The sequence below is a fragment of the Dermacentor silvarum genome, chromosome 3, assembly GCF_013339745.2.
Source record: "Dermacentor silvarum isolate Dsil-2018 chromosome 3, BIME_Dsil_1.4, whole genome shotgun sequence".
In the NCBI taxonomy this organism is placed as follows: domain Eukaryota; kingdom Metazoa; phylum Arthropoda; class Arachnida; order Ixodida; family Ixodidae; genus Dermacentor; species Dermacentor silvarum.
In genome coordinates, this window is record NC_051156.1 from 225,433,719 (window position 1) to 225,449,018 (window position 15,300).

Genomic DNA, 15,300 nt, shown 5'->3' on the forward strand with positions numbered 1-15,300 from the left:
CGATATGAATGAAATTTGTTGCATTACAGAAAGAAAGTTAAGTGTTAGCGACTCTATGGAGCAGAATATTGATTTAGGGCCTAGAATGTTTTACAAAAATTTCCCAATCTTGTCAAGAAAATACATTGAAGCACGAGGTTCACAAATCTAACTCTGCACCAAAAACAGATATCGCAGTTCTGTAAACTGCATCTGTTAGAGCATCTAAAGCGGACAAATTTGATGCATAATTTGACATTTTATGAAAAATTTACAATGTTTAAGAGCATATTGCAAAAGTCCTACTCACAAATTGTGGTATATCACGAGCGGTGTATATACATTAACTTTATCTGCTTTAGATGTATTATTAGGCACAATTTAAAAAAGTGTGTTATTGTTTTTTATTGCCGAGTTAGAGTTAAAAACTTGGAACTTGAGTTCTTTGATATTGCAATTTTCAACAATTGTAAAAAATATGATGACCTAAATAAAAGAAATCTGCTTCCTATTCACTAGATTTTACCTTCTTTTAAATGCAAGAAACCTTATAAAAATTTGTGCAGTGGCTGCCAAGAAAAATGATTTCTCAATTTCCATGTACAGGAGCTCCCGAGCTAAAGCCCCCTTCCTCTTAAGAAAAAAGAAAAAGTTCACCTTGCATAGCCAGCCTTCAGGATAACTGATCATGCAGTCAAATAGAAAGTGATAGACTTTGCCTTAAGAATTAAAACTGCTTCCACACAAGCTCTAGTTGGTAAAAGAGTAAAGCCATGTGATTGCAAACAAGGATGCTATCAAAAACCAGCTTCCAGTAGCAATTATTGTGAATTACTGCAAATGAGTAACTCAAACAAAATTTGACCGACAAAGAGGATTCAGCAACAAAATTGAGAAATACAGGAGAATCCTTCCAATATGTTTTTGATGGGACAACAGGAATAGAACATGGTATAGCTGGGAAAATATATTACAAGAAAATTCTTAACATGTTAGCATCACATGGGGCTGGGCTTCAGCAATGCTAAGTATGGGAAATGCATTCTCTGTCCTTTATAGCATCCGGTGGAGGAGAAAAAAATGTCAACAACATAGCCGCACTGAATTCTCAGGGAGAACTAACTACCTCAGTTTTCCCTACTCATAAACACTGCTAAAGTTTCAGAGCAAGCTGTGTGTGTGAAATTATTCATCTATTGCAAATGCAATGCTTCCCACGATAGCAGATGTTTGATGTTTCATACAGTGCTGGAAGAAGTGTTTTTGATGTTAGAACATGTCTTGTTAAGAGAGGCACAACCGAAAATACTTACAAATGTTCAGCAGTCAAACTCAAAGAAACATGTTTTTCAGCATAAGATGGTAAACATAGAGCATGCATTTACTTTTGCACAACGCACAAAATACAAGTTTTATATTGTCTTTTATTTTTGTATATTACTGTACACACTTGACAGTGGTATCCGAAATGTATGTTACCCGTCAATGCAGGAATGAAGTAGAAGCTGAAATGATTTCAAAATATGTGTACCTCTAAAACTCACACGTCCGCAAATGCATCAGCAAGCCAGTGCGATGCAAACTAAAAGGAGATTCTTCAGGTAATACATGTGACATTTGATCTTGTGAGTCCTCAGCACCAATGTTGGCTGAGATTCTGCTCATGTGAGAATTACATTGGCTCCAAGGGTTGAGATTATATGGCAATCGTTTTCTTAGCGTAGAGCGAGGGCAGTGCATTGAGGGCTAAACAAATACATGGTGTGGCACATTGGTGTCATGTAGACACCAAAAAAAAAAAAAAGAAAATATAGTAAAAAGCCACTTGCAACAGTCCACTTAGGAAGGCTTTCACTTTATCTCAAGAAAATGCCTAGCTATTTCATAAAGCTTTTAATGTGGAATCCTGGAAGAGCTTGTCTCCAAGCTTATTACGCAAAAGAACTTGCGCAGCCTTTTCCGTATTGCTCAATTACTCTCGTGCCGATAGAACGTCACAAAACAAACCTCGCAATATCACTGCGGAAGCTCAATCCATTCTGCTGCCTAAGCCACGTCACTGAGTTCTCAGGTTTGACACTGACAGTTTAATGAGCAATGACTGGTTTACGTGGACAAAAACAGCACGTGACATAATCCTAGACTGAGACCGCCACGGCCACTCATGCAATGTCCAGGTGTATACAATTTGTTTCTGCTGACAAAGCTGCCTGCACAGTGCTGCTGGCCAAGTTTTTGTCGGCCGTCAGCTTGGAGTAGGTGAGCCCACGACTCGCGCACTATACCAAGCCTTCCCTCTTGCTTAGGAAGGGGGCAGCGCTGAGCAGATCTCGCCAGGCCTGGCTAGCATGCTCTTGGCTCGTGAGTGGTGGGGGGAGGTACTTCCCTCGCGGGGGCTCTTGCTGCGCCTCCTCCTGCCGGGTGGGGCTGCTGGTGCGACAACAACACCGAGTGGGGTCAGGAGGCAGACAGTAATGCAGCCAGCTCATGCTGCACGTCACGCAAGTCATGCAGGCGGTGGGCGATGCGTTGCGCCAGCTGTTCCCAGGCAGCCTGGCGTCCCTGGGCCGCACACAGCTGTTCCTGGAGACGCTGCGCAGCGCTCTTCAGCGCCTCATTCTCGGACAGCAGCGCCTGTACATGTTGCATGCCACCAAAATTCAGTAGGAGCATTGTGGCAAACTGAATAAGCGTACATCATGCCCGTGCTGAGCTTTGCTTAGCTAAAAAGGCTGCTGCTAAAGTTAGCAGGTGACACACTGCAATGGTGAAGTCATTGTAGTGTTAAAACACAGTTAAAGCTCGTTAATTCAAATTCCGCAGGGATGCTACGAAAATTCAAATTCAACAAAATTCGAACTAATAAAGGCAGAAAAAAAAATTGCTCAGTTAAGGCGTGCATATAGTCTGACGTGCTCCCGCTACATCACGCTGGCGAGAACGTCGTCTCTAGCTTGACGCACTGGCGCAGCCAACATCGCGATGGCTCTTGCTCCGTCCGTGCATTCTTCGTGCCGACCGCACCCACCATCATGCATTGTGATAAGAACAGAGATGCCCACGCTGCTTTGCCAACGGTCGCAGACAGCCCTTCAAAGCGGTGTGCGGGTCGGGGATCGTTCTGCGCATGCTTGGAAGAGAGCACTATAAACACGCCCTGCGTTTACAGTCTGACATTTTCGGTGATCGGGCGAGCGTCGCTTATGGCCAGTTAGGCTACGCCACTTGCACTGCGCCAGCCGAAATGGTGTCCCCTCATTACTTCGACAAGCGCACCATCAGCTGCTCTCTTCAAAGCATGCACAGAACCATGCCCAACCTGCGCAATGCTTTGAACGGCTGTCTGCGACCATCGGCAAAGTGATGTGGGCGCATTTTAGAGAGCACACCACCGCCGACGCTCGCCACAGGAACGGGGAAAGAGCAAAGCTGCACGGCCCGCATGGCGACACCAGCATAGCCAACATGTTCCCGAGCACTAGCACTCTCCTCATCAACAATGGCACAGAGTTCGAATTATCGGTGGCAGTGCGGATTCCAGTGTAAATTAGCGGGATGCGTTGCATATTTCTTTCAATAAATTGTTGGATGGACCACGGCAGCTACTTCGAATTATCCAAAATTTCGAATTAACAAGTTGTGAATTAACGAACTTTTATTGTACAAAGAACAGAAGACTGGACCACGGGCACTACACTCGCAAAGTCTTTACTGCAGTCCTCTATGATCTGTTTCATACATAGCAGGCAACACTATGAAGGCTCGAAAGACTGCTGTCACTGTTCGACCAAAAAGTAGTGCGTCACATATGAAAGAAAGATATTAGGCATGAGCTGTGTAATCAATGTAAAATTACGTCTAGTACGCTTACATCGCAAGACATGATGTATTTATTAAACGAAAGGCATTGGAGATCTAAACTTATTTAACACCAAACGAGCGGAGTAACATGTTTCCAGTGGTGGAACAGCTATTTGATCTTCTGGCATAGATCTTGGTGCAGGCAAAACGCTGATTTAGTGCAGTAATAAGCACTTTTGGCACATTGTTGGAAATACATCTTTACACCATATGGCCCTAATAGTAACTGAAATAGTTAAATATAGCAGAGCTAGCTTTACGTGCATCAATGCAGACATTCGGGATAGAAATTACGAAGCTAGTTTCATTAATTTTAATTGAATGCCTTTTTGCCTGTGCGCACATAACAATATAACGCCGATTCTACCATTTCAACTTGCAAAAGGCATTTGCTCATTCGCAGCGCTCCAAGCAAGCAACAATGGAAAAAGTTAGCAACAAGGACATGCAAGGAAGGCCACACCCAATAGGACGTGCACAACTCAACTGAAGTTACACTGAGGACGTCCAGAGATTTCTTTACTTCTAATGCAAAGATTCTCCTGCACAGCTACGCAGTGGGTCATGCGAAAGTTGTTTAACCCCTTGTCTTGGACGAGCTATCAGTCAATGCTACCCTGGTTAATTTTGCTTTGGACGAGCTCAGCTTGTCAATGGCTATAATCCTGTTTTCAAAGTGTTTTGAACGAACTCAGCACATCCACTTAGTTTTTCTTTTATTACATAGATGGCTGCAGTGCTAGCATTTGAAATACAAGGTTATATCACTACTTTCTGTGTTGCTACATTTTTTTAGTGCCTCAAAAACCATGTTGATTGTCTTCATGTTCTACAACATAGATAGCGGCCATTTCGTTACCACTGGAGGGCCTCGTTTATTGCAGATTATATTTTCTACTACATATATGGCAGCACTTTGTCAGCGCTCAAGGACTGTGTGTTAAAATCAGGCAAATACTGTCAAACGAATCAGTGGTGTGTATTGCCGCTTTCTTCTCCCTCTTGTTTAATTCGACCCACCGGATAAGGTTATCAATTTTGTTGGTTCCATCAGGGTCGAATTGCTGGTAATTGTTGTGTCGGCTGGCGCTCATGTTGATAAGAGCACTCGCGAAGTGCGCAGGCGCCACTAAAGGCCCGTTTATAGTCCGACGTTATCGGCGCGCGGGCCAGCGTTGTTCGCGGCCAGCCACGCTACGCCGGTTGCGCTGCGCCAGCCGAAACGCCATCTCCTCTATACTCCGACGCGCACGCCGTCAGCTGTTATCTTCGGAGCATGCGCAGAACGATCACAAGCCCGCGCGCCGCTTTAAACCATCGGCGAAGCGGCGTAGCCGCCTTTATTTCTTCGCGCAAAATGCATTGTGGGTCGGCACAGTCGGAAGCTGCCGGTTACGTTGGCTGCACCGGTGCGCTCGACTATAGAGGGGTTCGTTTTCGCCAACGTGACGTAGCGTGCGCGCGCTCGCGTTACGTCGGACTATAAACGGCCCTTAAGTGTTAAAAGCAGAGTGCCACTCGCTAGCGGCACCTTTTCTTGCCCGAGCCACGAGCCCACAAGCAGGGGTTAATAAACGTCGTTCACCCGGAACTTGTCTGATCCTTTCGGCACGTCTGGCGCAAAACGTAACACGTTGCGTCGAAGATGGGATTTTGAAGAGTTGCGCAGCGTCAAGGAAGGCAAGTGTTCTCGGTATTAAGCCTCTGCTCAGTATCGACGATTGAAGAGTGCTCCTTTTTTCTTTTCTTCGCTAACTGACATCATGAACGAAGAAGCCAGTGCAGGTTCGTCGCAGCTTGCTGCTCAACCGGGCCAGATGGAACCATTCAACGTTTCCACGAATGACTGGGCATTGTACGAAGAACGGCTAACGTCGTTTCTAATTGTCAACCGCGTTCCTGAAGTGACAGAGTCGATGCATTCCTGAGCATCATCGGCCCCAGTACCTACAGTCTTCTGAAATCGCTGGTTGCCCCGGAGCTGCCTTCAGCCAAGAGCTTCGAGGTACTAAAAAAGACCCTGGGGGACCATCTGTCGCTGAAACCGTCGGTCATTGGCGAGCGAGCAAAGTTCCACAGGAGGCAGCAAGATGAAGGTGAGTCCATTTCTGATTACGATGCCGAGCTACGGAAGCTAGCACGAACCTGTGATTTTTGAAGCGCATTAGACGAATCCCTCCGGGATCACTTCGTGTGCGGCTTGTTAAGAGAGGATATTCAACGAGTGCTGTTCACCGAGGATAGCCAGCTCACGTTTCAGAGAGCGATAGAGCGCACTGTGGCTATGGAGGTGGTAACGAAAAGCACTGCTGAAGCCCGCACGGGTGTGTCTGCAGCCAACCCCATGCATAAGGTACACGCGACTTCGAGTGTCCAGTCGCAGGTATGATTTCGCTGCGGGTCGCCGAAACATTCCAGCAAAGCGTGTGCCCACATAAACGACAAATGCTATAAGTGCAACAAAAGGGGGCAGCTGCAACAAGTTTGCCGTAGCGCCTCCGGCACGTCGCATGGGAAACGACCTATCAAGGACATTGTAAAAACATTATTGGTGGTATCCCACTCGGAAGTGGTAGCCGTAAAGGGCGTATCTGCTCCCAGTATTGAGCCTATCATGGTACCGATGAAAGTAAATGATGTGACAGTCTCTATGGAGCTAGATACAGGTGCCACCATCACAGTCATGCCTTTCAAACAATACCACCAATTTTTTTCATCAGCCAGACTTAAGCCGACAGAAGTCAAGCTCCGCACCTATACAAGAGCCCTGGTGATCCCAACAGGTGTGCTACAGGTCAAGGTGCAGCACGGCGGCAACACTGCGAGCCTTCCTTTATACGTAGTCGACCAGGAGGGGCCGCCATTGCTGGGCCTGGAATGGCTTCAGGCAATTAGGCTGGAGTGGAGCAAAATCTGGAACGTCCACCATCTGCCAAGGTCAAAGCTGCCGATTTCTTGTCGTTTAGAGGAAAGGCTGCATGCTTTGATCACAAAGTACGACTCTCTTTTTAAAGATGAGTTAGGCATGATTACAGAACGGGCCGAGCTGTATTTCAAGCCTAATCAGGCACCAAAGTTTCTCAAAGCAAGAAACGTGCCGTTTGCGCTGCAAAAGGCGGTTAAGGCTGAGCTTTCGAAGATGGAAAAAATGGGCATCATAACAGCCATTGCCACATCAGATTACGCAACGCCAGTGGTACCTGTTATCAAGAAAGATTGTGGCATACGCCTCTGTGGCGATTATAAGGTGACAGTGAATTCGTGCCTTGACGTCGCACATTATCCAATGCCGAAGGTCGATGACTTGTTCGCGGCTTTGTCTGGAGGCACGCATTTTTCAAAGATCGACCAGAACCGCGCTTATCAGCAATGGTCATGTCTGATGCCTCAAAGCAATACCTAACCTTGAATACACACAAGGCATTGTTTGTTGGCAACAGATTACCTTTTGGAATCGCTTCTGTGCCGGGGATTTTCCAAAAGATAATGGACACGATGTTGAAGGACCTCAAGGGTGCTTGCTCCTACCTAGATAGATATTTTGGTAACTGGGAAAGCAACAGAAGACCACTTAGTTAATCTCGAAGCGCTGCTGGAGCATCTTCAAAGCCAAGGTGTCAGGGTAAAGAAAAAGAAGTGCTCGTTTTTTCAAAGTGAACTTCACTACCTTGGCCACAAAATCAGCGCTCAAGAAATTCCCCCATTGTCAGATAAGGTTGACGCACTTCTCCAGGCTCCAGAGCCGAAATCAAAGAAGCTGCTTCAATTTTTTGGGGGGCATTGTCAACTATTACAGCAAGTTCGTGCCCCAGTTAGCAACAATAGCTCAACCGTTTTACAGACTTCCGCAGAAAAAGGTAGCATGGCACTGGGACGAGCATGCTAGAAAAGCGTTCAGCCAAGTGAAAGCTCTATTGGCACAACCACCTACGCTCGGACACTATGACCCTGAAAGACAACTTAGGCTGTCATGCGATGTGTCGCAGTATGGTTTAGGAGCAGTCCTATTTCATGTCTACGATGACGGAATAACACGGCCCATTGCTTACGCTTCAAGAACGCTATCTGAAGCGGAAAAAAAATACAGTCAACTGGAGAAGGAAGCGTTAGCCATCATTTTTGGTGTAAAGAAGTTCCACTTCTATCTTTATGGACGCTCATTCACCTTGGTCACAGACCATAAGCCTCTTCAAACAATATTGGGCCCGACACTCGGAATTCCCACCGTCGCGGCTGCTCATTTGCAACGCTGGGCCGTAACGTTGGCAGCGTACTTGTACAATCTTATCTTCAAGAAATCGAGCGAGAACGCGGAAGCCGATTTCTGCTCGCATCTGCCGCTGCCAGATCTTGAAGCGGAAACCAAAAAAAAAAAAAAACAGAGGAAGCATTTTATTCGTTACGATTGCACTCGTTGCCTGTTTCTAGTCGAGATATTGTGGCTGCCACGAGTAAAGACCGAATTCTTTGTCAAGTGAAGGAATTCACAAATGTGGAATGGCCCAAGTCGATCACGGATGAGCAGTTGAAGCCTTTTTTTCGCAGGTGCAACGAACTGACAGTGCATCAGGCATGCATCATGCTGGGCGCAAGAGTAGTCGTCCCTGCAAAGCTGCAAGGGTTCGTTCTGGACAAACTCCATGACGGCCATCCCGGCATCGTGCGCAGCAAGGAACTAGCACGCAGCTAGCTACGTGTGGTGGCCAATTCTTGAGGCAGACCTCGAACTTCGCATCAGAAGCTGCACAAGTTGTCTCTTCACCCGTGGTCATGGCCGACTTCACCGTGGCAGCTTGTTCACATAGACTTTGCGGGGCCTTTTCAGAATACCATGCTTTTAGTGGTGGTTGACGCACATTCTAAATGGCCAGAGGTTTTCGAAATGCGATCGACAACTACAGAAAGCACAATTCGTTGTTTGACCGAGCTCTTTGCATGTTTTGGTTTGCCTGAAACAATCGTTTCTGACAATGGACCTCAATTTGCTTCACAGGAGTTCAAGCACTTCGTGCAGGCAATGGGGGCGCGGCACGTCCTCACGGCTCCCTACCACCCCAGCTCCAATAGGCTGGCAGAGCGTTTCATGCAGACCTTAAAGAATGCGCTCCGCAAAGACGGCACAGGAGAAACACTGCAGGTAAAGCGGCATAAATTTTTCTGTCGTATCGCAACACACCACATGCGACAACTCATGAATCACCAGCGGCATTGCTCCTGGGACGACGCTTACGCAGTTGGCTAGATGCCGTAAAGCGCTCCGTGGGGGAAAGAGTAGCACACAGACAGTGCACTCGGGCCCTAAGTCGTCTGTGTCGTGAACGTCATTTCTTGGTAGGCGACATCGTGTTAGCACGTAATTATTCTGGAAAACCAAAGGGGGGCTCCCACTGTGATTGTTGCTCAAACAGGACCTGTCTATTTCCAAGTAAGAGCAACCACTTCGAGGGGCACCTTCACCTGGCGTCACCACCAGGATCAGCTGCTACAGAGGCCTGCAGAGGACGTTACCCCTAGGCATGGAACAGCTGGCAAAGTTACAACCAGCGAGTTCCTGGTTTATCCTGAGACTGGCGGTGCACCAGTTCCTTCCAGTCCACAACCGTCCAGGGTAACTCCAGTTACGCGACAGGCAGCACCAGCACCCGCCGAGGCAAGACTTTACCCCATGCGAAATTGTCGCCCACCAAATAGATGCCAAGCTGGACTGTGAATGACTGTGTGCGTTATTAAAGGGGAGCTGGTGTTGTGTCGGCTGGCGCTCATATTGATAAGAGCACTCTGCGAAGTGCGCATGCACCACTAAGTGTTAAAAGCAGAGTGCCACTCGCTAGCGGCGCCTTTTCTTGCCCGAGCCACGAACCCACAAGCATGGGTTAATAAACGTCGTTCACCCGGAACTTGTTTGATATTTTCAGCACGTCTGGCGCAAAACATAACAGTAATGAACTCCAGTTTTTATTGACAATGCAACAGGGGAGCTTTAGAACCTATTTGTTCAGGCAAAGATTGATTTTAATTTGTGAGTGTAACTTTGTGCTCAGAAGTATGAGTGCCTGTTGAATGTGGGTAACAGCAAATGGTAATTTGCTGTTAAGTGGGTGTGTTTTCTGTGCATTGCAAGTGACTATATTTTAAGCCTTTCTCCCAAGGTGGACACACTGTGATAACACAAGTAACATGACGTGATTAATCTTGCTGCATTGTTTTTTACTTACTCAATCGTGTGGGTTGGGTTATCATCGTAAAGATGCCAAACGATGGATACATATTCTAGCAACAGCCTGATTAAAGAGACATATGCTTGAAGTCTGGTTTCGCTATTTGCACTATTTGCAAGGTATAGGCGCTGTCTGAAGAGACCAAGTCTTTTTAGTGATCTAGCAGTAATGTGTTCAACATGGGCAGACCAACAGAAACCCCAGTCGAGGAATACTTCATTATTTTTATTCAGGGTGATCGAATACTGAATTTTCAATTTTGAAGTGAATTGGAATAATGAAAGCCAAGTGCAAATCAAATCGAATATTTTTCTAATATTTTTCTAATTATTTCTAATAATATGGGTGTTGCGGAAACTGAATTTTTTGTCACCAATCAGGTACCAAAAAAAAAAAAAAAGCAGCTTTATTGCACTGCAAATAACGTAAAGGAAAATTACGCTTTGTGGTGAACAAACTTCTCTAGTGCAACACTTTTACTTTACAGTATTTAGTATTTAGTGTTGACATGAAGGAAGGATAGCTGCTCAACATGTTCGGATGTTCGGGGAGCAGCTACATCCTCCTGCATGTCACAATTCCTTCAGACACTGAAAAAAAATGTCACAGTTTCGCCCGAAAGGCGAAGCATCAATTGCGATAGCAAATTAGTAGAGAGCGATTCGGAGTAGGGATAGTGGTTTTATCAGCTGTATAAACTTGGACATGCAGCAGCACCAGCAACGCGTAGAACTCTTGTTGACGTCGTCGCCGTTTTGCCCGCGTTCGCACCGAATGCGCGCGGCATTGGTGACTGTTGCCAGGGCCTCTGGGGGCGGCTCAGAGGTTTTCGACGAGATCAGAACGGGAAACTCGTGGAGCAGCCTTGGAAGTCTTTACCACCTTCTCGCCTCGCAACCTTTTTATATAAATACGCATTTGGTGCCGCAGCTAAACGTCGCCTCCCCTTCCTCCCTCCCTCCCAATACTAGTGTCTGCTACCAGCACGTATCTCTTCACAAATCGAGCTAACAGTTGGCATTATGCTCAACTATCAGCTCAAAGTACGTGCTCCCCGCACGGGCACAGGCATTGTGCGCGAGCTCAAGTCCTAGTCCTCTTTGGGATTGAGAGGCACAGCACGAACCGTGCCGCATGCAGAATTCAGGGGCACGCCCCTGCGCTATGCGCTTGTCGACTCAAAATCCTCCTTCTAAGATACCACAGTCTGGCAAGCTTGCTATTTGGTCAAAATTATAGTTTCGAAAGTGTTTTTAGACACTTAGCCAGATTAATACCAGACAAATAGGCTTCCACCTGGCGTTCGGTGTTGTCGAGGTGCATGAAAAGGCAGCACAGTGTGGGTACTTCGGCTGATAGTGTCGGATAGCCATAAGCATGAGCAAGGGCCCTGTGACAGTGCCCCTTCTTGCGTTTGATGTGTTTCACTGCACGGTAAATATGCTTCACCGCAATACATTCTGTATGCTTCACCGCATAACACGGCTATGCTGCAGCAAAGCTGACTCAAGAAATGACAATAGCTATTTTTGGGGTTCCAACTATTTCGAATAGTAAACGCGACTTTCAAATCGAATTGCATGCTAACTGAGTCGAAGTTTCAAATATTACCACACTACTAATTTTATTATAGTGGCTAAATGAATCAGTAAGGCTACATTTGTAAATGCAACTTACTTTGTCTTACATTGATTTCCATCATTTAAACAACAATTGCTGAAGTCGGGATATGTCAGTTCATTGGCGAGTTACATTATTCTGGTTAGCTATTTTTCTGTATACTATGCAGTCATCGACAGAGAGGGGTAGTGAAGAAGTGACGTTAGATGCTACGTCGATGAAAAATTAGGAACAACAGGAACCTAAAACTAATCCTTGACACACTCTGGATGCAAATTGTCTGCTAAGACAGCTAAGTAATTTGTCTGCTACGACTAAGCTGTCTATTATAATTAGGTGAGTTCAGTTCATGGCAAATTGTTTGATCCATTGCTTTGTGGTATCATCAAGTAGAAGGTTGTGTATCTTTATTAGTAGGCTATTCTGAGGCACACTATCAAATGTGTTCGAGAGGTAGATAAATATTCCATCTATGCATTTATACGTATGAACTGCATGGTGACAAGTCCAACCAGCTGGATCTGGCATGATCAGTGATGCCGAAAAGCCAGGTTGATTTTCAATAGTTATTCTTCTTCATACGAATCATCTTGTGCATTAGTCAATCACTACTTGACCTCCTCGACATCAAAAATGAAGATCAAAAGCTGAATGCTTGATAGCTACTCTGTTAGAACTAACATCCTCTCCCCCCCTTCCATGCATATCCACAATGGCAATAACACTCAGATTGCACAAGTTGACTGCTATGCTGTCTGTCTACACAGTGCCATTAGCGACACTCCTTATATTTACAGAGAACAAAGGCATTTGAGCATGCAGTTAATTCTTTTTATGCTTTATCTCACTTATTGTGCAAAATTTTAAAACCAAATAAAGAGATTGAGTGTGCTTTGAATTATTTCCTTAGTGAAAGTGTGAGCTGAAGCAAACAGAGGCACTGACCTTCAGCCTCTCATCTGCTTTGCCTGGCGTTTGGTCCTCCAACTTTCGCTTCAGTGCCTCCAACTCCTGCAAATCAACACACAAATTGCAAGATTCAGATCACCCTCCACCAAAGCTGTTGCTGCCAGACCAGCAAGAAGCACTGAGGAAATCAAAACAATAAAAAAATATTTATTGATCCTTCTTTCAGAGGAATTGGTCATAACACGAAAGTGAGATGTGTGTTCTAAGAAGCAGTGGCAACTTTCTTGCACATTCATGAATATGAGTCACATTTATTAATAGAAGTCCATAGATGTGCAGTCATTTATTAATTAGTTTTGCTCAAAGGACAAAGCAATGACAGCGACAGCAAGCACACAATGCCTGTGCTGCAGCACGTTTCGCCTGAAAGACGAAGTATTGATTGCAACAGCAAATTAGCGGACAGGTATACAAAGTAAGGATAGTAGTTTTATCGGCCGTATAAACTTGTACACATAGGCACACTCACTAAATAAACAAGCATGGTGTCACGCGCGCACAAACAAAGATGAACGCATCTCACTCGATGACCACAGAAACTCGCTGTAAAAACACTAGAGTGAGTCAGCGCAGCAGCAGCGAGCGAATTGAGCTTCATGCCGGCGCTCGCATCAACGCGATATTAGCCGCAAAAATACAGGGAGGGCGAACGCTACCCCCGCCGCAGATGGCTTTCAAGATACAGCCGTGCGAGCGGCGCAGAACATGGCCCCCGGCCCGGCGGAAGGGCGCGGCCCCTCCACTTGCCCACCCTCCCCTCAGAGCCTTCCGGCCGGCGGGAGCGCGTGGCTGCAGTAAAACGCGGCCCCTCCACTTCCCTACTCTCCCTCCGGAGCGTTGTGCGCGACTGGTAGACTGCGCGCTTCCTTCCCACTTCCTGCACTTGCATGCGCAAGCTGCGATTGCGAGCTCACCGTCGCATGCTTTCACTCGCACATACAGCGTACGGCGGGCAGCAATGATTTCATCGCTCGTAAACTTAATACGAAACATCATGGCGACAAGAGCAGAAATGCACCTGGAGTGTCCATATAATTGCTATCGCAATAAAACAGCATGAGCCACGACAGTGCCACCAAGCGGCTACGGAGGCCGAGGATCACCTTCAAAACAGCACCAGGAACCTCAAAACACTTCTAAGCAATACCATCTTTACTACCCTTATAGAAAACAAATGATACCTAAATATCCGCATCTCAACAAATATACGTCATCAAGAGTTGGTGCATATTGACATATTGACTGGTTTGGCCAGTTGATAGTCCACGGTGTTCTCATTGCTTTCTTATATGTTATCCTCGTGCAAAGTTATGCTGGCCCAACCCACCGGTAACCTAGTAATGGTGTGTCTATGGATAACCTAAGTTCAATTATGTCTGTGGCCTTTTCATTCCATCTAGATGTGCACTTCATTGTTCAGCTGTGGCCAGTAGTACCAGTAGTAAGTATCGTAGCTCCGCACATATTGGACACCCACAGCACATAAGAAAAAACCCTTGTGATTACTGCTCTGCATGCAATGCATCCCTTCTACAACTAGCGATTGCAAACCGGTGCACCAGCATAACCAAGTGGTAGGCATGTCAGAAAGAGATGAGTAGCTAAATAATGTGCTTTCCTAGGAACAATATTTGCCCATCTTGCAAAAAAATCACTTTGCCCAGCTACAATGAGCCTGCAACAGTGGTTATGCACTATATAAACTCCCCTAGACCAAGTTTTGTTCTGAGGCAAGATGGACACCTCAGAGCAGGCTTTTAAAATCTTTTGCCTAAGATTATCAAGCAAAGCAGCAGATAACAAAGAAGTGGAGGATCAGCGTATATATCCACAGTCCTTGATTACACCATAATCTTGTATCGAAGCACCTACATTGATGGAGATTTAAGTCCCAAACAACACAAGGGCTCTTACAGTCACCATAGTGCAGGGCGTGGGATACCTAGGGTTCTTTAACATGCACCAAAGTGCAATATACAAGCATTTCTTTCATTCTGCCCGAATTTAAACATGACCGCAGATCAAACCAGTCACCTCACGCTCAGCAGCACATTGTCCCAGCAGCCACCACGGCAGGTGACGCAGCTGCTAGAAAACAGAGAGCATGCTCACTTTGTCCTTCTGCTTGTGCTCTCGGTCGAGAAGCTCAGCACGGCTGCGCAAGGCAGCCAGCTCCCGGCGCAGCTCCTGGGCATCAGGGGCACTGCCAGCCTCCAGATCCAGCATGCGGCCACGAATGGTGGCATTCTCCTCCTTGAGCGCTTGCAGTTGCCGCTTCCACTCCTCTACATTGGCCGTGCTCTCCTGCAAGGCGCATGTGAGCCGGCCGTTGTTGTTCTTGAGCGTCTGAAGCTCCACCTCCCACTTCTTGGCGTTTGCCGAGCTCTGTGCCAGCGCAAGTTTGAGCCTATCGTTTTCATAGCGCAGCTGCGCTTCGGCCGTTGTCTGGGGCAGCGACGCCTTGGCTGCTGCCTGCTGGTGCTTGGGGCTGCCACCACCGTGAAGCGCCGTGGGGTCCCCCCCGCCGGCCTCCCCTCCCTCGGGGGGCCGCACGGCCGCCACACCGTTGTTGCCAGCCTTCTGGGCAGCCAGCCGGGTCGCCTCTTTCACCTCCTGGAACTTCTCGATGAACTGCACATACGCACACAGGAAT

At 46.7% G+C, this 15,300-nt stretch overlaps 1 protein-coding gene across 1 annotated transcript in view; it reads right to left on the reverse strand.

Moving 5' to 3' along the window:
- Positions 1–1,383: 1,383 nt before the first annotated feature.
- Positions 1,384–15,300, reverse strand: part of LOC119446807 (homer protein homolog 2) — a 31,787-nt gene continuing 17,870 nt past the window's right edge. The window contains exons 3-5 of the mRNA XM_037711369.2: positions 14,760–15,278; positions 12,624–12,689; positions 1,384–2,613 (exon numbers count right to left, since the gene is read on the reverse strand). Coding sequence (XP_037567297.1) covers positions 2,437–2,613; positions 12,624–12,689; positions 14,760–15,278 — 762 coding nt within the window. The 3' untranslated portion in view covers positions 1,384–2,436. The remainder of the gene's footprint in view (positions 2,614–12,623; positions 12,690–14,759; positions 15,279–15,300) is intronic.